The sequence below is a fragment of the Vitis riparia genome, chromosome 18 (genome assembly GCF_004353265.1).
Source record: "Vitis riparia cultivar Riparia Gloire de Montpellier isolate 1030 chromosome 18, EGFV_Vit.rip_1.0, whole genome shotgun sequence".
Lineage (NCBI taxonomy): Eukaryota > Viridiplantae > Streptophyta > Magnoliopsida > Vitales > Vitaceae > Vitis > Vitis riparia.
The window spans coordinates 21,491,358-21,510,634 of NC_048448.1; the positions used below are offsets into that span (position 1 = coordinate 21,491,358).

Below are 19,277 nucleotides of genomic sequence, written 5' to 3' on the forward strand. Positions count from 1 at the left end.
TAGGCCCATTAGGTCCACCTTGGCCCACTTAGTCTCACCTTGGCCCATTTGGACATTTTTAGTGTGACTTGCATGGTTACATGACTTTTGGGCTTGACTTTTTGTTTATTGGTTTATTTTTATTTTTAGTTTTATGATTATTATTCACTTTTTATTGGTTATCTTCCTCTTTATATTATTTTTCCTAACTTATTTATTATTTATTTTTATTTATTTATTTATTTATTTTTACCATTTCCTAATTTATTTACTTGCTTATCCGTTCATTCAATTATTTAACTTCAAAAATTTCATGTTTTTGCAAGGAAACTTACTATTGGAGTTTAAGGAAGACGGGACTCTCTTTGGAAGGTTTTGGAGAGGAATTTGAAATTGGGAAGATTGCTTTTGAATTGGAAGATTTAAAAAAGGATAAGGAGAAAAGAATAGAGAAAATAGGAGATTTCGCCTTTTTTTAAGGAGATTTAGGTTTTAGGAAAAAGTGATATATATATGTGAGAAAAGAAATTCTGAGAGAGATGGGGGATTTTTTTTTTCTGAAAATTTTTCGTGGAGAAGAACAGAGGAAACGGAAAAGAACAATTGCAACCAAGGCTGTCCAAGTATGCTTCTCATTACTCTTGGAATTCTTACCCATTTTCGATTTCTCTATGTGTTCGTTCCTGAATATTCTTACATTGTTGATTGGTGTGGACGGAAAGGGCCACAAATTTGTTGTGTTGAGGTCGGTTCCTGATATTTACTATACTCTCATTCACATTTTGTCCTCTTTGATTCTTTTGCTGATTCCAAAACATCATTTGTATCAGTATGAATGCCACGACCATTAACCTGCTTGTTTGCTGAATTTGATCGTTTTGATTTTTCTTCCCCTTTTTGAGCAGTCGGATTCATTCTTGAGTCTGGTGTTTGTTGATCAAATATCTCTTTTTTTTTATGCTTGCCTCACCTTTTCAAAGCCCGTTGATTCGAAATATGAAACGTGGCTCTTCCTAGTTCTGTTCTTATTTTATTTTGTTTTATTTTTCTTTTCTTTCTTCTTCTCCTTTGGTACTCTGTTTTCGGTTACCATTCTCTCTTTCCGATGCTTGCTTATGAGATTCTTCTGAGAACTGCTGGAGTGGGGGATTCGAAGTTGGAAGGATGAGACAGAAAGAAGATACAAGGTTTCTATGCGAGTTCATCTGCTAAAACCAAGGACAATCCTCACTTGTTGCCCAGATTCTTACCGCGAAGGTCTTGGCCAATTCAGTCAAGTGATATGTGCAGCTCCTTCAGTGGAAATCTGGGAAAGATGTGACAAATTTAGAGGTTATCCCCTCAGGACCCACGTTGGGAGAAGATTGTCATGGCAAACGGATATGGGTATGGCTGATTTGAGAGCAACTTTTGTTAGAGGTCAGAAGCATAAACTAAGTGTTTACATACATCAGATGTGACTTTGATGATGTTCAATAATGCTCATCGCTTAAATGAAAAAGGAACAGGGCATGGGAGTATCCCAGACCTACAAGAAGAGGTCCTACCAGTGATGAAACTGATGATTGCTTGAATGCTTTGATGAGGAATTTTGACATGCTTGCCTCATGGAGGCGGAAAAGCAGTGATTCTTCACCTGTCAAGAGTTCTAAAGATGAAAATAATGCTAACGATTGTTAGATCAAAGAACTCTTCCCCCTCAACTCTTTCTAATTATGGTTACAGTGAGCTAAAGTATTATGTGAATTTGGAAGAAAAGTGGAAAAGATGGAAAAATTGGGACAACAGGATTTGCTCTCAGAAATGCGTGAAGCAGTATCCAATGAGAATCTTAGAGCAATAGATTCTAATATGCAAATAAATAAAAAAACTGAACTCAGAAGATGCAGCCAGTTTTAAGAGTTAGCAGACCAATTTTCAAACCTAAAGTGGGTCAAGAGCCAAATCTGTGAGGTAGACAGAATCTCGAGTCCCTCGTCTCTTGGAAAAGATATACAAAGTTTCTCTCTGAGTCAGCAAGGGTGATGGATGTGCTACTCTCACCTTGTCTACCAACTGCAAGCCTGTGCCAGACATCAATTCCCACCTATTGGCCAGAAACTCCATTGCAATATCATCAAGACTGGCATAGATCAATGCAGGTCCCTTTCCAACAACCTCATAAACATGTATGGCAAATGTGGCCTCATTCAAGATGTCCTTAACTTGTTCAACCAGCTGCCCCATAGAGACCCACTTTCATGGACCCCAATTCTTACAGCCAACAACCAAACTAACATCCCCCACTTGACACTTTCCATGTTTCCGGCCATGTCCAAACAAGACAGTTTGCAACCTGATCATTATGTCTTTGCTTGCCTTGTTAAGGCCTATGCGATCTTGGGTGCAATTAAGCAAGGCGAGCAAGTGCATGCAACCTTTATTGTGTCACCAGTTTCTGATGATGATGTTGTAAAATCATCCCTTATTGATATGTATGCAAAATGCTGTTCGCCTGATATTGGTCATGTGGTTTTTGATTCAATTTCTTCAAAGAATTCAATTTCTTGGACTGCTATGATTCCAAGATATGCTCAAAGTGGCCGAAAATTGGATGCTATTCAGCTATTCCAGAAAATGCCAGTGAAGAATTTACTTTCTTGGACAACATTGATATCTGGGCTGGTACAAAGTTGGGAACTGGGTTGATTCGTTTTATTTATTTATGGAAATGAGAAGCAAGGGGATTGTAACAGCTTATGCATCTCTGTACTTTAAACACAAGTTGTTGATGCTAATGTTTAGGCTCAGTTTATATATCCGTCTACAATATTCAATTCTTGTTTCTTTGCTGCGAGTTCTCCATGAATACTTTCAAGAGCTTTTGCTCCAACCAATTCGCTAAATCGAGCCTAATGAGAGTGGCTGTCTTGAAGGCTCTCCAAAGTGTATAGCATGTCTTTATACCATTTACAGAAACAGGTTGTTTTCCTTTTCCTAAGATATTCCTTCAGTTTGATCAATCTGAGGGAAGAAATAAGAGAGCAATGTGCGTATGCAACTATCAATTCATGCGTGACATTTGACCTAAATTCAAATTTGGAATGTTGTAGTCAAAAGAAAGGTCTATCAGAGTTTTATGAGCGGCTTCAAGGACATATTCCTAAGTGTTTAGTTGTGACCGCGAAACGTATTAGACAATTGTTTCTTAGATATGCTGAAGCTCTGTTTTCTTTGCTCCAACTTCTTCCTCAGCATCATGTGACACATTTGGTTCAGGGTTTTGATGTTAATCTACAACAAAAATTAGTTCAATTAGCACTCCACCAACCTGTTTGTTCCGAGGAAGGTGATCGACTTGCTACTAGGTTAATGTCTTCCCTAATGGAGTATTACACTGGTCCTAATGACAAAGTAACAGTTAATGATATTAGCGCAAGATTGCGAGAGGGTTGGCTAGGTTATTACAAGGGGACCGATCACAAACTTTACTTAGCTGTGGAGTTTCTTGAGAAAGCTGTTGTAACTTCTAACACCGAAGAGAAGGAAAACCTCGCTAGAGAGGCCTTCGATCTCTCGAATAAAGTTCCAGAACCTGCAGATTTGTGAGCAGTTTGCAAAAGGTTTGAGGATTGGAGATTTTATGAAGTTGTGGTTCTTTTACCACTACAAAAAAGGCACAAGCCCTTGTCCCTGAAGGTGATGCTTCCAATGAGTGACTTGATGCAGAAATTCGAGAACATACACTTGCTTAGCTTGAATGGTGTTATGAGATTATCACCGGTGTTTTGTGTTCTCTAAAAAAATGTGAGGCTTTTCTAGAAGGAACTTGGATCTCCCGTGAGTCCCACTGCCTAATCCACCCTTGATCAGGCTTCCCGAGACATATACATACGCCAAACTGTCCAACTCAGTGTTAAATCATCTGACAGTCTTTCAAATATTGTTTTAGTACAGATCCAAAATATGTTAGGCCCCTTGCAATTCATGCCCTTGATGATCCCTCCTAGCATGAAGGATTCGCTAGAGCTAGTGGTTTTGTATCAGCATGTCGTGCACTGATAAGCCTGCTTGAAGACCAACCAACAGAAGAAACGAAATCCATTACTTATTAGAAAGACCTGTCTCAAATCCGTCCAACAGAAGCTGAATCGGTCGAAACTCGAATCATCATACTTTTCTCCTCTATTGTGGCTCTCAAGAGGTCTTTATTTAACACCGGAAGCAATCCCACTTCTGAATATGCAGTTAAGCCCTTTGCTGAGAGAGAAGTGACCTCTTTTGGTTTGATTGCACACCTTGAAAGTTAGTGTTTCAGTTGGAAATATTAACTCCTGAGCTGCCGAGTGTGAAGGATGAAATCTACAGATTTGTAGAAAGCTAGAAGCGCTTATCTAACAACTTTTGGGAAGAGCAAGCACTTATAAGAATCTGAACTCCTCTTGGAGGCACTTCTCAGGACAAGAAGCTGCCCCATTTCCAGCTATATTCATTAGAAGAAATCATTTTGATGAATGTGGAATTATTTATTGTCCTTCAAGACTAGACTATGAAGAAGTTGCTGAAAGGTTAAAGGAATGTGGACACAAAGCAACATTTTTATCATCGTTCCATGGATCTTGCTCAGCGTGCCTTCATTCAGAAGCAATTGAGTAAAAAAATAAGATTAATACGACTTGCGTAACCCTGGCTTTTGGAATGGGTAACAACAAATCAGATGTCCACTTTGTAATTCATTGTTTCTCCCAAAATCAATTAAAAGGCCTCGTCCAGAATTTGTTGACAGGAGGCAGCATTGTATGTATTACAGTCCATACTCCATTGATAGGGACACTGAGCTCCAATTAATTACAAGAGTTTGTGATAATTCAAGACTACTTGGGAAGCAGCAACTGATGGAAGAACATGAGCTGGCATTTTTAAAGAGGGAGAAGGAAGAGATGGAAGCTCAAAAGAAACAGGCAGAGGCATTTCAGTCATCTCAATAGATGCAGTTTTTGTATAGTACAGAAATTGTTATGAGCCCTCAAGATGAGGAAATTACTGCATATCATCACCAATATCCAACTGAGTCTTTCAGATGCCTATTGCGCAAAGAGATGATGAGTGATCCAGTTGCAATCGTCTGTGGGCATAGCTGTGAGAGGAAGTCGATTCACGAAAATTTCTGAAGAGAAGAGAAGACCTGCCCCATATGCAGAGAAAGGCTCAGGTCATGGAGCTTACTCCAAATCCTTTGCTTCGGAACTCTATAGAAGAATAGAAGCAAAGAGGCATGAACTTAAAATTCCAAGCTGCTCTTTTGGAATCACCCCCAACGACCACTCTATATAGAACAAAGCCTTGGAGGAGATGCAAGTTCTAATGGAAAGGCCACGCTATACAGAAAAAGTTGCAGAGGAAGGCCTCATCTCAAAATTTGTGATCTCTACTTCTGCAGATCCAGAAGAGCCACTAATGTTCAGAAAAGACCATCCTATAAATTGAGAACAGTCCAAGATACCATGTAACATATTGTTTGAGATGTTCAAGAATCTTAGATCAGCAAGGTCACATAATTCATATGGAATCAGTCCATGGAGGAGGTTCTCAGAAATTTCCAGGCACTGAAGTTGTGAGAGATGGCCAAAGTATTCGGTTATACTACCAGTGAGTCTATTGCTATGCGGATCCAAGGAAGTCGGGTAAAGGCCAATAAGGTTAATCAGTTCTGAGAAAGAAAAAATTGAACTAGACAGATGATTGATGCTTAGATCCATATCAGAAAGGCTTTGTAGCATGCCAATTGAAACGAGTGGTGGGATCTAAGTTGATTTCGAGATTGAAGCAGAATGGTCCATCAAACACTTTTTTTTTAATAATTAGCAGATTGCAAAGCTATCAACAAGGGTCTTTTCATGCAAGTATCAACAGTTGAATCATTAGCACCTTCATGCTTCCAAACTCTACTTCTAGCATGGCCATCTTGACGCACACCTCTTCCTCCATTTTCTTCATTGAGAATTTACAGTTTTGAATTGATCTTTCAAACCCTTTTTCAACTGAATAAATTTAGCTTTGAAGATTCATCAAAATAACTTTAGTTTTCTTTAAAAGTTCCTTAGGAGCTTCTAGGAATAAAATCCCAACTTTAACATGCTATTCGCTACCATTTTCCTTCGGGCATGCACTTTCATTGTTTTATTCGATTTTCAACTGATTTTCTTGATTTTCCCAAGCATGAATAAAATTCATGATTCCAAACAATGGAATTCATAGAATCAACTCATGCAAAATTGATTAGGGCTTTGGTGGGGGCCCGACATTCATAATATTCTCTTCAATATTGTTTGCTTGACATGTTGATTTTTTTTTTTTTTTTTTTTTTTTTTTTATGATATACATGAATTTGTTCATATCTATTGTTGAGATACCCTTGTTCCCATAGACGTGTGGATGCTCGCTAATCAGGTACGCTTTCTCTACCCCCCAACTTTGAAATTCTATGAATATGTATGTTATCATGAACCATGACCATGTTTGATGCCATATTTGATTGTGTTGATGCTTGTTTGATCATCTTTGATAAAATACATGTAATGTGTCATATTTCCAAACTAATCTCCTATGTTTCATGATAGCACTTGAGAAGCCGTTCAGGTATGCACTTTGACTTTCTCTTGTGGATGGTTTTCTTGTTAGGCATGCAATATTCAAAATCGCCTAGTCTGCTTAGGTATCCATAATTAAATGATTAATGGCCACACTTCCCTTAACTTTGTAAGTAGAGACCTTTTTAGGGCTTAGAGGGGTGCTACCTTTTAGAGGTACCTTCCCAATAAGTAACCTGATCCCCGGACCTAGACTCAGGTTTCCCAAAGACATGCTTTTCCCAAAACTATGGAGTCACTTTTAAGGGTTTTTCTTTCTTGTTTTATTTTCCCTTTAAAATAAAAATAAAATAGGTGGCGACTCCAACTTTTCCAAAAATTATTTTTCACAAATAAAAAGCGAGTCTCGCCGATCGAGTGGGGGCGCACGTGAAAAATGCGGGTCCACAGTGACCCTAAAAAATTAAGGAGGTGGGTTAAGGGAATCCCTAGCAAAGGTGATCGTATGCTCCGATGGTACGTAACCCTTTGCACGCCTCCTAAGAGACGAGGTGCTTCCATGCAAGGTGGTCATCACCTCCACACATGCACTTCCTCACATCCCATGGGGTTTCCTATAGGTAAAGCTTTTACATTTCTCAACATTTAGGGTTAATCTAAGTGTACATTTAGAATGATGTGGGTGCTTCCGAAAAACCTATGTGACTAAAACAATAAAGGGAACAAACTGGCCACACGAGTATCCATTCAATCTAGTTTTGTGCCATATAGATCTTCAATGATAGGACTCTTGTTGGTATTAACATGCCCATCTCCACAGTGCACCCAAACATTAATATAGCCCGTTACTAGACCCTAGTCCTAGTCTCTAGCTTGATCGAAAGCATACATGAATTAACAAGTCCCATTGTAAACCCTCAATTTTGTCCTATTAGGTATTTGTTCGATACTTTATAGTAATTCCTTGGTGGCTCATTACTACTCGTGTAGCCTATATTTTCTAAGCCACCTTGGGGACTTTGGTTGAGAGATTTACCTAACCTCATTGTGACTCTTGGCAGCCCCTATTTAGACTTAGGATCATTTAGGCACCTTAGGCCCACTTATGCACCATAGGCCCACTTAGGCATGCTTGGCCCATTAGGCATCACCTTAGGCTCACTTAGGTACCTTAGGCCCACTTAGGCACCTTAGGCTCACTTAGGCATCATAGGCCCACTTATGTACCATAGGCCCACTTAGGCACCTTAGCCCCACTTAAGTACCTTAGGCCCACTTAGGCACCTTAAGCTCACTTAGGCACCATAGGCCCACTTATGCACCATAGGCCCACTTAGGCACCTTAATGTCATGGACTTAGTCGTTCACTAAGCTCGTGCGGCACTTAGACAAGTCAAGACGCTTGATTTTGCTAAGTCAGCCTTGCTTCCCAATGCTTAGCTTGCTCGGCTACGACACTCGCGACTCGAAAGCTTAAAAAGCTTAGTAGGCAACTCCTTAAAGAATGGAAGGTCTTTATTACTCAAAGAAGCCTTTACAAGTGCTTGGAAGCTCACTTGCTTGGTTAGAAAGTGATTTGGGTGGTGCCTTGGCCAAATGAGGGTCTCACCTATTTATAGGCACCAATGGAACTATCTGGAACCTTGGAGGGTTCCTTACAAATCAAGAATATTCTAGAACATCCTACCCTATTCTATGTACAACCCTATGTACAAGAATATACAAGAAATTCCTAGAAGTCTCTAGAAAGCCTTGGACTCCTCCCATGCCTTCCACCATAGTGTAGAGATGTGTGGACATCTCTAGGCATTTCTAGAACCTTCCACACTCTTCCCACCAATGGCTTAGTGTAGATGGCTCTAGGAGTCTCCAAAAGCTTCTTGGGTTCTATATAAGCCCATGGGGAGGGTCATTTGAAGCATCATGTGACATTAAGCTCACTTAGGCACCATAGTGTCACGGACTTAGTCGTTCACTAAGCTCGTGCGGCACTTAGGCAAGTCAAGATGCTTGATCTTGCTAAGTCAGCCTTGCTCCCAATGCTTAGCTTGCTCGGCTAAGACACTTGCGACTCAAAAGCTCAAGAAGCTTGGTAGGCAACCCTTGAAAGAATGGAAGCTCTTTATTACTCAAAGAAGCCTTTACAAGTGCTTGGATGCTCACTTGCTTGGTACCCTGGCCAAATGAGGTCCTCACCTATTTATAGGTACCAATGGAACTCTCTGGAACCTTGGAGGGTTCCTTACAACTCAAGACTATTCTAGAATGTCCTACACCATTCTAGGTACAAGCCTATATACAAGTATATACAAGAGTCTTCTAGGTGTCTCTAGAAAGCCCCGGACTCCTCTCGTGCCTTCCACCATGATGTAGAATTGTGTGGATTCCTCCAGGCTTCTCAAGAACCTTCCACACTCTTCCCACTCTAGGAGTCTCCAGAAGCTTCCTTACCCTATATAAGGCCATGGGGAGGCTCATTTGGAATAAGTTTGTGACACTCTCCCCCACCTATGCCGCAGACGTCCTCGTCGCGCCTTCTGCCCGGAACCACTCGATCTGCTCCTGGAACTGCCATAGTGCCTCTGCTGGCTCCCAGCTAGCTTCGCTTTCTGGTAGTCCCTTCCATTTCACTAAGTATTCCGTAGCAAGAGGTACCCCTCGTCTCCTGATGACCCGATCTACGAGGACGTGTTCTACCTCCTTATCATAGGAGGTCACGACCGCTGTAGGTGCCCTCTTAGACAACCCTCGGCTTGGATCATCCTTATCTCCATGATAGGGCTTCAAGTAGCTTGCGTGGAAGACAGGATGAATCTTCAACCTCGGCGGCAGCTCGACTCTATAGGACACCTTGCCGACCTTCCCAAGTATGGGGAAGGGTCCTTCATACCTCCTCACAAGGCCCTTATGCACCGGCCTTAGGGACTTGAATTGTTGAGGAAGGAGCTTGACAAGCACCATGTCTCCAACCTTGTACTCCGCGTGTCGTCGCTTCTTGTCAGCCCACTTCTTCATTTTCTTAGCAGCCTTATCCAAGTACGAGCGTGCTATGTCAGCTTGCTCGTGCCATCCTTTTGCAAACTTGAAAGCTTGCGACTTGGATAAGGCTGCTAAGAAAATGAAATCGGGTGCCTTTCTTGCATAAGGACTCCCCCAATAGCGAAGTCTGAGGCATCTGTGTGTACCTCAAAGACCTTGGTGTGGTCGGGTAGTGCCAACACTGGCTCCTCAGTCACAGCCTTCTTTAGATCCTCAAAGGCTCGTTGGCACCTTTCGTCCCATTCCCATGCCTTATTTTTCTTAAGAAGATCAGTGAGTGGAGCAGCCCTTGCCGAATAACCCTTTATGAACCGCCGGTAGTAATTAACTAAACCAAGGAAAGACCGGAGTTGAGGTACCTTGGTTGGTGGATCCCATTCCTGGATGGCTTTCACCTTGCTATCATCCATCATCAGCTTGCCATCTTTGATGCGATGCCCAAGGAAGCTCACTTCCTCCTTAGCAAACGAACATTTCTCCTTCTTCACGTATAGCTCGTTCTGCCTCAAGATCTTAAAGACCTTCCTCAAGTGCTCCACATGCTCCTTTAGAGTGTTACTATAGATGACTATGTCATCCAAGTACACCACCACGAACTTGTCCAAGTATGGGTGGAAGATCTTGTTCATGAGGGTGCAGAATGTTGCTGGGGCGTTGGTGAGTCCGAAAGGCATCACTAAGAATTCATACAAGCCGTACCTGGTCACACATGTAGTCTTCGGCTCATCTCCCTCCGCAATCCTGACTTGGTAGTAGCCAGACCTTAAGTCTAGCTTCGTGAAGTACCTTGCCCTTCCAAGTTGATCGAACAAGTCAGCAATGAGCGGGATGGGATACTTATTCTTCACCGTCACCTTGTTGAGTGCCCGGTAATCTATGCACATTCGTAGGGACCCATCATGCTTCTTCTGAAATAAAACCGGCGCGCCATAGGGAGCCTTGGATGGTTGGATGAACCCCACGTCTAGCAACTCCTTGAGTTGTCTCCTTAGCTCTTCCAACTCGGGTGGTGCCATCCTATATGGCCCCATAGCAGGGGGCTTGGCTCCCGGCTCCAGCTCAATCTTGTGATCTTCCTCTCTCCTAGGAGGAAGTCTCTTGGGCAACTCGGGCAGCATCACGTCCTTGAACTCATCAAGGATCCCCTCGATTTCCTTAGGAATGGGTTCTCCCGACCCATCATCCCTTTCTTCCTTAAGGGTGGCGAGGTAGGTCACCTCTTCCCTCTTTAACCCCTTCTTTACTTGCATAGCGGATAGCATAGGGGTCTTGAGCGTACCTTCAGTGACCGTAGGGACCATGCATGGCTTCTCTTCCTCTAGGATAGCCATTGAGTGTAAGAAAGGTAGTGGCACGGCCTTGACTTTCTGTAGGAAGTCCATTCCTAGCACCATCTTGAAGTCGTCCATGGGTGCCACTGTGAAGTCGACCCTTCCTTCCCATGAGCCGATGTGCATAGTCACCCCGCGAGCTACTCCATGTGATGGCTTAGCGGCTGAATTAACTGCCTTGAGCCATCCTCCTTCCTTGGATGCTTGGAGCTCCAACCTTCTTGCCTCATCTTCCGAGACAAAGTTGTGAGTGGCACCTGTGTCCACCAAGGCCTTGGTGGCCTTCCCGTTCACAAGGGCTTCCACATACATCAGCCCTTTGCTTTGAGGCGTCTTAGGCAACGGCTTGGCCTTAAGGGCATTTAGGAGCTGTAACGATCCCACCTTAGCATTGCCTTCCTGCTCCTTCTCCTCGATCATAGCATTTAAAGCCTTTCTCTTAGGGCAGTCCCGTGCCCAGTGCGGACCATCACACAAGAAGCAATTGGTCCTGGGCGTGAACTCCTTCCGCTTGTCCTTGCCTTTGCCTTCCTTGCCACTAGGGCCCTTGCTTGACCTTTCCTTAGAAGTATGGCCTTGCGACCTCTTGTCTCCCCCACCTTTGGCCTGGTTACCCTTGGATGGTGGCTTGGGCTTGGAGGAGTCTTCCCTTCTATAATCCACTAAGGACTCCGCTACTGCCATGGCCGTGGCTAGGTCTTGGACACCACGCCTCCTTAACTCTTGCTCGGCCCAACTTTGCAAGTTGTCCATGAAGTTAAACAGTAGCTCCTCCTCAGCCATGTTAGGTATCTCAAGCATAAGCGTAGAGAACTCCTTGACATACTCACGGATCGAGCCCGTGTGCTTGAGACGCTTCAAACTCTTCCTTGCTAGATAAGCCACATCCTCGGGATAGAATTGCCTCTTGATCTCTCTCTTAAAGGCGTCCCATGTGTCTATGGTGCACGTCCCTCTCTCTATGTCGGCAAACCGTCGACGCCACCATAGAGTAGCATTATCAGTGAGGTAAAGGGTCGCGGTGCGTACCTTAGTGGCTTCATCCGTCAATGCAATTGCCTCAAAGTAACGCTCCATGTGCCACAAGAAGTTGTCCAGCTCCTTAGCATCCCTCTTGCCACTGAACGAGTGTGGCTTGGGCACCTCCACCCTTGGTGCCTCATGAGTGGCCATGACTCGTGCTGACACCGCAGTCTTGTATATGGCCAGCTTTTGACGGATTTCTTGGTCTCAGGCATCCATGCGTGCAGCCAAGGCCTCCATTCTTGACTCCACACTAGCGAACATGGTCATGACCTTGTCTTGGAAGGACATGAACTCCTCGTGTGACACCGGCTGAACTTGTGAACCAAGCACACCCTCGCGAAGGCCTTGGATCTGCTCCCTTAGATCCTCTAATCCCTTCTCCATGCCTTGCTCGATCAAGTCCACCCCTTCCTGGGTGTCCGCCATGGCTAGCTCCACCTTGGCTAGCCTTGCCTCCATGTTGGCTAAGGCGTCACGAGACTTATCCTTCCTGTCTCGGCCCCGTGTAGTATGCTCCATCTCCCGTCCACGGGTTTGCTCGCTAGTCTCCTCCACGTTAGAGCCCGACATGCTTCCTTTAATATGCCCACCTCTTAACCGTGCTCTGATACCACTTGTCACGGACTTAGTCGTTCACTAAGCTCGTGCGGCACTTAGGCAAGTCAAGATGCTTGATCTTGCTAAGTCAGCCTTGCTCCCAATGCTTAGCTTGCTCGGCTAAGACACTTGAGACTCAAAAGCTCAAGAAGCTTGGTAGGCAACCCTTGAAAGAATGGAAGCTCTTTATTACTCAAAGAAGCCTTTACAAGTGCTTGGATGCTCACTTGCTTGGTACCCTGGCCAAATGAGGCCCTCACCTATTTATAGGTACCAATGGAACTCTCTGGAACCTTGGAGGGTTCCTTACAACTCAAGACTATTCTAGAATGTCCTACACCATTCTAGGTACAAGCCTATATACAAGTATATACAAGAGTCTTCTAGGTGTCTCTAGAAAGCCCCGGACTCCTCTCGTGCCTTCCACCATGATGTAGAATTGTGTGGATTCCTCCAGGCTTCTCTAGAAACTTCCACACTCTTCCCACTCTAGGAGTCTCCAGAAGCTTCCTTACCCTATATAAGGCCATGGGGAGGCTCATTTGGAATAAACTTGTGACAATAGGCCCACTTATGCACCATAGGCCCACTTAGGCACCTTAGGCCCATTTAGGCACGCTTGATCCATTAGGCATCACCTTAGGCTCACTTAGGCATTTTAGGTTCACTTAGGCACCCTAGGCCCATTTAGATACACTTGGCCCATTAGGCACCACTTTAGGCCCACTTAGGCACCCTAGGCCCATTTAGGTACACTTGGCCCATTAGGCACCGCTTTAGACCCATTTAGGCATCCTAGGCTCGTTTAGATACACTTGACCATTAGGCACCACTTTAGGCTCACTTAGGCACTTTAGGCCCATTTAGGTACACTTGGCCCATTAGGGATGACTTTATGCCCACTTAGGCACCTTAGGCCCATTTAGATACACTTGGCCCATTAGGCAACACCTTAGGCCCACTTAGGTCACCTTTCAGGTAATTTTTACATGTTTGCATGGTTAGTATGGATTGCATTTTTTGTATGGCTTGCATGATTTGCATGGCTCGTTTTTGTAAAATCACATGACTTGACTTTTTATTATATTTTTGTTTATTTTATTTATTATCTTGTCTATTACCTCCTCGATTTTATTTTCCTATTATTTTGTCATTTTTCCGTAATACTTGTCCTTACTTATTTATTTTAATTTAATAATTTTGTTTAATTTTTTTATTGTTATTTTATTACTATTATTATTATTAATACTTTTACTCATTTTTATTGTTATTATTTTTTATTTTTTATTATTTTATTTAATCTATTAACTTTGAAATTTTGTAGGAAATGTATGGAAGGTGTGCACGGTCACATTGAGATTGATATTTGGAATGTGTGATGGATACCATATTGAAATTGGAAGATAGGTGTGGAAGTTTTGGGAAAGTTTAAGGAAAGGTGGCTCTAGGAGATAAGGAAGCAATTGAAGATAGACACGGCTTGGGGAAAGAGATCGGAGTTTGAGGTTTTTTTTTTTAGAAAGGAAGACAAGTGAAATTCCACAATTGCAGACAAAGAGCAATTTTTGGGGATATTCATGTACGAAAGGGATTTTTGGTTTTGGAAGGTTTAAGAATCTCTTTGGAAACTTTGAGATTGTTTTTGGATGAGGAGGCTCTTTTTAGGAAGATATCATGGAGAGTTTGGAAGGGAGGTTGGACTGGCTATTCTGAAAAAGGAGATGTATGTGCCTGCAATAGAGGGTTGGGAGGAGAGCACAGGCTGAAAAATGAAGATAAGAGGGTTGACTGATCTTTTAGGAAGGAAAGGAGGACGTCCAGAAGGAGAGTTGTTGCAAGAAGAGTGAGGAACCTAGTTGGAAGCAGGGGGAGGACCTCACTGGGATTCTTAAGGGGATATTCGTCAGCCTGCATCTTCCTAAGATAAGTTCTTCATTTTACATCCATGTTTCTTTCAAATTTTATTCCATTTGCAATTATTGATATTCGTTTGGATGATTAGAGTGGCCGTTAAAGACCACATGATGCTGTTGATTCTGGGTTCTTCATGGATTGCTTGCAGTTTCTGGACCCATAACCAGCGCACAACTCGCCTCTGAAGAATCTGAGAAGGGAAAATCCATGAAGTTTAGTTTGCCTTGGGGTTTGTGTGGATCAATCTGATTCGCTCCTTCATTGATCAAGAATGGGTGGTTTCTATATTAACAGGCGTGCCACCAGAAAAACACTTTGGAGGGTTGACTTTTCCATTCTAGCAAACATGTCTGAAAGTGGTTTTGCCAGTGTCAGATTGATTTCTTCTCCAAGAATTACACTACTCCGCTGCTCATCCCCCTCACTTCATGCACATATCTAAGACTCAGTGCAACAAATCTGAGGCAGCAACCGTCTGATCTAAGGAGCCTGTAGGAAATAAGGGGAATTACAGGCGTTGGTCTCTCCTCGTTCATTTTCTATGGTTCTCTTTCGTCCGTTGCTTATTTAGAAGAGAGACGTAGATGGAGTTGCAAATTAAGGCCGCCTAGGCTGTTCACGCCCTCAATCATGACTCTCAGTCCTGCAACCGCGTAGCTGCTAATCAGTGGCTCGTCCAGTTCCAGCATACTAACCTTTCTTGGGATGTCGTCACCTCCATCCTCACTTCCGATCATCATCGTCATCATCATTCCTTTCTTTCTGATTTCGAATTCGAGTTCTTCGCCGCCCAGATTCTTAAGCGGAAGATCCAAAATGAAGGATATTACTTGCAGTTAGGAGCTAAAGATGCTTTGCTAAATGCTCTTCTGCTGGCTGCTAAAAGATTCAGTCCAGGCCCTCCGTAGCTTTTGATGCAAATCTGTCTTTGTGTGATCTTCCTATATATAGGGCTTTTGGAAAAGTGGGGTTTCTTTCAGTAGAGGGCACGGTTGGCAGCACCAAAACTGGAAGAGGAGGTGCAACCACACACCACTTCGTTTGCCATCACCTTCGGCTACCCGCCACTCTCGCGCACCCACATGCCTCTACTGCCACTCTATTCTCATCTAAAGGTTTAAAAGACAGTGAAATAAGAGAGTCAAGTGCAGATAGATGTACCAACCAATATCAATTAGTCAGTCATCGTCAAAGGTGAACCCCGTGGTGAGGCGATGAATCGCTAACTATCCACCCGAAAATCAATCACTCAGTGGACCAATCCTTTTCATCCATCACTCCGGATCCGGCCTTTTCTGGGTGTTCCTGGACTCTCGTCTGTGGTATTGGAGTCTGAAATTTAGTTGTTGGAATATAGTGTTAATTCTAGGGATTTCTCGGATTTTTTGCTTAGCTCGTCAAATTCATTGGAAGTTTCCTTTTGGGATTTTTCCTCTTAGACAGAGGGAAAAAAATGGATTCCTTCTGGGATCTATCAGATGGGAATGTGAAATCTGGTGGAGAAAATTGGCTATCAGCAGTTGTGCCTTTGATGAAACTGCTCTCACTCACTGTCATAGGCCTAATTCTCACCCATCCAAAACTCCAAGTTATGTCAAAAGCTACTTTCAGGCTTCTCAGCAAGCTTGTTTTTGTCCTATTCCTACCATGCTTAATCTTCACCCAATTGGGACAATCCATTACTGGCAAGAATTTTGTCCTCTGGTGGTTCATACCCGTAAACGTCATTATCAGTACTGCTGTCGGTTGCATTTTGAGGTACTTGGTGGCAATAATATGCCAGCCACCACCCGAATTCTTTCGGTTTACCATCATCATGACTGCATTTGGGAACACGGGTAATCTCCCGCTTGCCATTGTTGGGTCAATATCCCACAGTGCGAAGAACCCATTTGGTCCTGATTGTCATACCTCTGGTGTGTTTTATGTTTCTTTTGCTCAGTGGGTTGCTGTAATTCTTGTTTACACACTTGTATACCACATGATGGAACCGCCCCTTTAGTATTATGAAATTGTTGAGGAAGGGAATGAGGTTAAGGAGGTGGTCACTGCTAACGATTTAAGTAGGCCGCTGCTTATTGAAGCTAAATGGCCAGGAATGGAAGATAAAGAAAGCGAGCATTGTAAGACACCCTTTATTGCAAGGGTCTTTACCAGAATCTCTAGCATTTCACCAAGTACTTTTCCTGATGTTGGTTTAGTGGAGGAGGGAGGTCCAAACAGTCCCGAGTCCATTAGGTGTTTGGTGGAGCCGAAGGTGGTTAGGAGAATTAGAATCGTTGCTGAACAAACACCAATTCAGCACATACTTCAACCTCCTACAGTTGCTTCTCTGTTAGCCATTATTATTGGGATGTTTCCTCAGCTCAAATCTTTTGTTTTTGACTATGATGCTCCACTTTCATTTATCACAGACAACTTATCAATCTTGGCTGGGGCAACAATTCCATTCGTGTTGCTTATCCTTGGAGGAATGCTTGCTGAGGGTCCATATGAATCTAAACTTGGAATTCGGACTGTAATTGGAATTAGTGTTGCAAGGCTTTTGGTACTTTGATTGGAATTGGAATCATTCTTTTAGATGATAAGATGAATTTTTTTGGTTCCCGAGATCTAATGTACCGGTTTATGCTTTTGTTGCAATATAAAACACCAAGTGCCATCCTGTTGGGAGCAATTGCAAGTTTAAGAGGCTATGAACTTAGTGAAGCTTCAACACTCTCTTTTGGCAGCAGGTTGCACTTTGAGAAGGTGAGGAATGCGAGTTCAGGGGTCAGCAAATGTGTTCTGAAACTGCTGGTTCATTGGATGAATACGGGAAGAAAACAGTCGGGTGGGTTTTAAAAGCTTGGGTTTCTTTCAGTTGATTGGAATGGGAGACACAGGCTGGTGGTCTTTTGTGGGGGATAGAAGATTGAGAGAGAGGCACCATTTTTTTTTGAGAAGGAAGGTCCACACAGGTTCTGGTTTTGGTGAGGCTATCTGGGGATTTTCGGGAGCAGATTCAGCAGATTTTGGTGAAGGAGTTCTCTAAGCGGATATTCTGTTGTTAAGTGGCAGCCGCATGGACTGCATGAGGAGGGTTGATGCCTCATAGTCACCTTCTTTCCTCCATTGATAGTCGCTCACAAGGCCACCTTAAGTGAGTGACACAATAAGGCCACCACGTACGCATGAGGCAGCCATGACGCAGCCATATGGGAGGAGGCAGCAGCCACTTCCGCATTTTTTCTATGTATCTCTAGAAACTCCTTTGTACAGCCCACACACGCGCCGGTGAAGCAGATTCAACAGATTTTTAGAGGGGGAATATTGAGACCACACAGCATCAAGAGACTTGGCCGGAAGTGTGATGATGGGTGTTTCCGAAGAAGAGTTATAATTCGCCCACGGTTGAATATGTTCATAGACGTGAAGGGTCCCACGAGCCTTGAATTTGTCAATACATGCAAAATATATGCAGAAGTGATTGAGAATGCATGGCTACAATAACAACATACATTCATCTTTGAAATCGAACGGATTTCAAGAATACTACTGTGATTTGACTTGTTATTGATTCATCTCCACAATATGGATGGGTAATCTCTGACTCTTCAAAAGACACGTGCTCCCTATTCCTAATTACCTTTTGGCTGCATATACCTGACTTCTTCTTATGGGAACCATCATCCTCTTTGCTGTCTAGAATAGGGAGTACTTCATGGGACCCACTAAAATTCCTCTTCAATTCTTTGATAACATAAAAATTCCAGCTACCCATCGTGAGTTTAGTGTTGATTTTGTAAATCTGAATTTTATACCTTGGAGGACATTTTCCTAACGCAGCAGCATAGCCATTTTGGGAGGAAAATTCTAGTGTTGCAAAAATTTTCAAAATTTTTTTTTTTCCTTGTTGCCTGTTTTCATTCAACCATTGGCCTTTTAGAGTTAAATTCATTATAGCAATTTTAGAATATTTTTAAAAAATTTCCAAAGCTTGTATGACTTTCCTTACTCCTTGAACTTGAATTTAAAGTTTCGTTTGAGTTAGAAAACAATTCCAGAACAGAAAATATAAATGAATATTTAGGGGGGCTCTATTTTCACCCAGTTATGGATAATGCAAAAATAAAATAATGGATGACTTTCTAAATTTAATTCGATATTTTTCGTTAATTATAAGCTTCTTGAAATTGATCTTAGATATATAAACTATTAAAAAAATATGCTTCTTTAAGGGAGATATATGATTTTTCAAAGTCGTATCTATTGCACATGCTGAATTATGGACATTTGATTAGCTTGAGTGCTTTAAAAATATTTTTGAGTACTATCTGACCCTAGATTCATTTTTTGTGATATAGACACTTTGAACTATGTGTGTGATTTTTTGTATGATTTTATGTGATTATTTATTATTTTTTAAAAATTCATTTACACATGTTAGTTTTTCTTATCTAATCTGGAATTTGTAGAACTTTTAAGTGTCTTTGCTACAATCTGTCCTTTGAATGAGAGTTTGGCCTTCGGTATGTTGATCTAGATGTGTAGGAGTTGTTTTGTGAAATTTTTTGTAATTAAATTCTACTCTAATCCATTTTTTAGAAATTGTTTTTTTGATGCTCCTCCCTATTCTAATTACATGTTGATGATCTTGTACATTGCTTGAATTCGTTATTTATTTTTGGAGTCATTTGACTTACCTTGGCTCAATTTTTGCTTTGGTACCATGTATTAGACATAATGAATATGTTATATAATTCATACTTGTCTTAATCACTCTAGCATTTTTGGAGGAATCTTATAAATTATGCATGCTATCTAGGTATGCTCTCTATCA

The 19,277-nt window shown here is 42.3% G+C and overlaps 1 protein-coding gene and 1 pseudogene across 1 annotated transcript; both read left to right on the forward strand.

The window, feature by feature from the left end:
- The first annotated feature begins 524 nt into the window (after positions 1 to 524).
- On the forward strand, positions 525 to 18,228 carry LOC117907811 (annotated as a pseudogene).
- On the forward strand, positions 718 to 2,732 carry LOC117907812 (pentatricopeptide repeat-containing protein At4g14050, mitochondrial-like). The gene has a single exon (XM_034821471.1). The coding sequence runs from the start codon at positions 2,008 to 2,010 to the stop codon at positions 2,665 to 2,667; it is 660 nt and encodes a 219-aa protein (XP_034677362.1). The 5' UTR covers positions 718 to 2,007; the 3' UTR covers positions 2,668 to 2,732.
- Positions 18,229 to 19,277: the final 1,049 nt, after the last annotated feature.

Coding starts and splice junctions, on each gene's coding strand:
- LOC117907812 (XM_034821471.1), top strand. CDS start 2,008: ATGTGCTACTCTCACCTTGTCTACCAACTGCAAGCCTGTGCCAGACAT.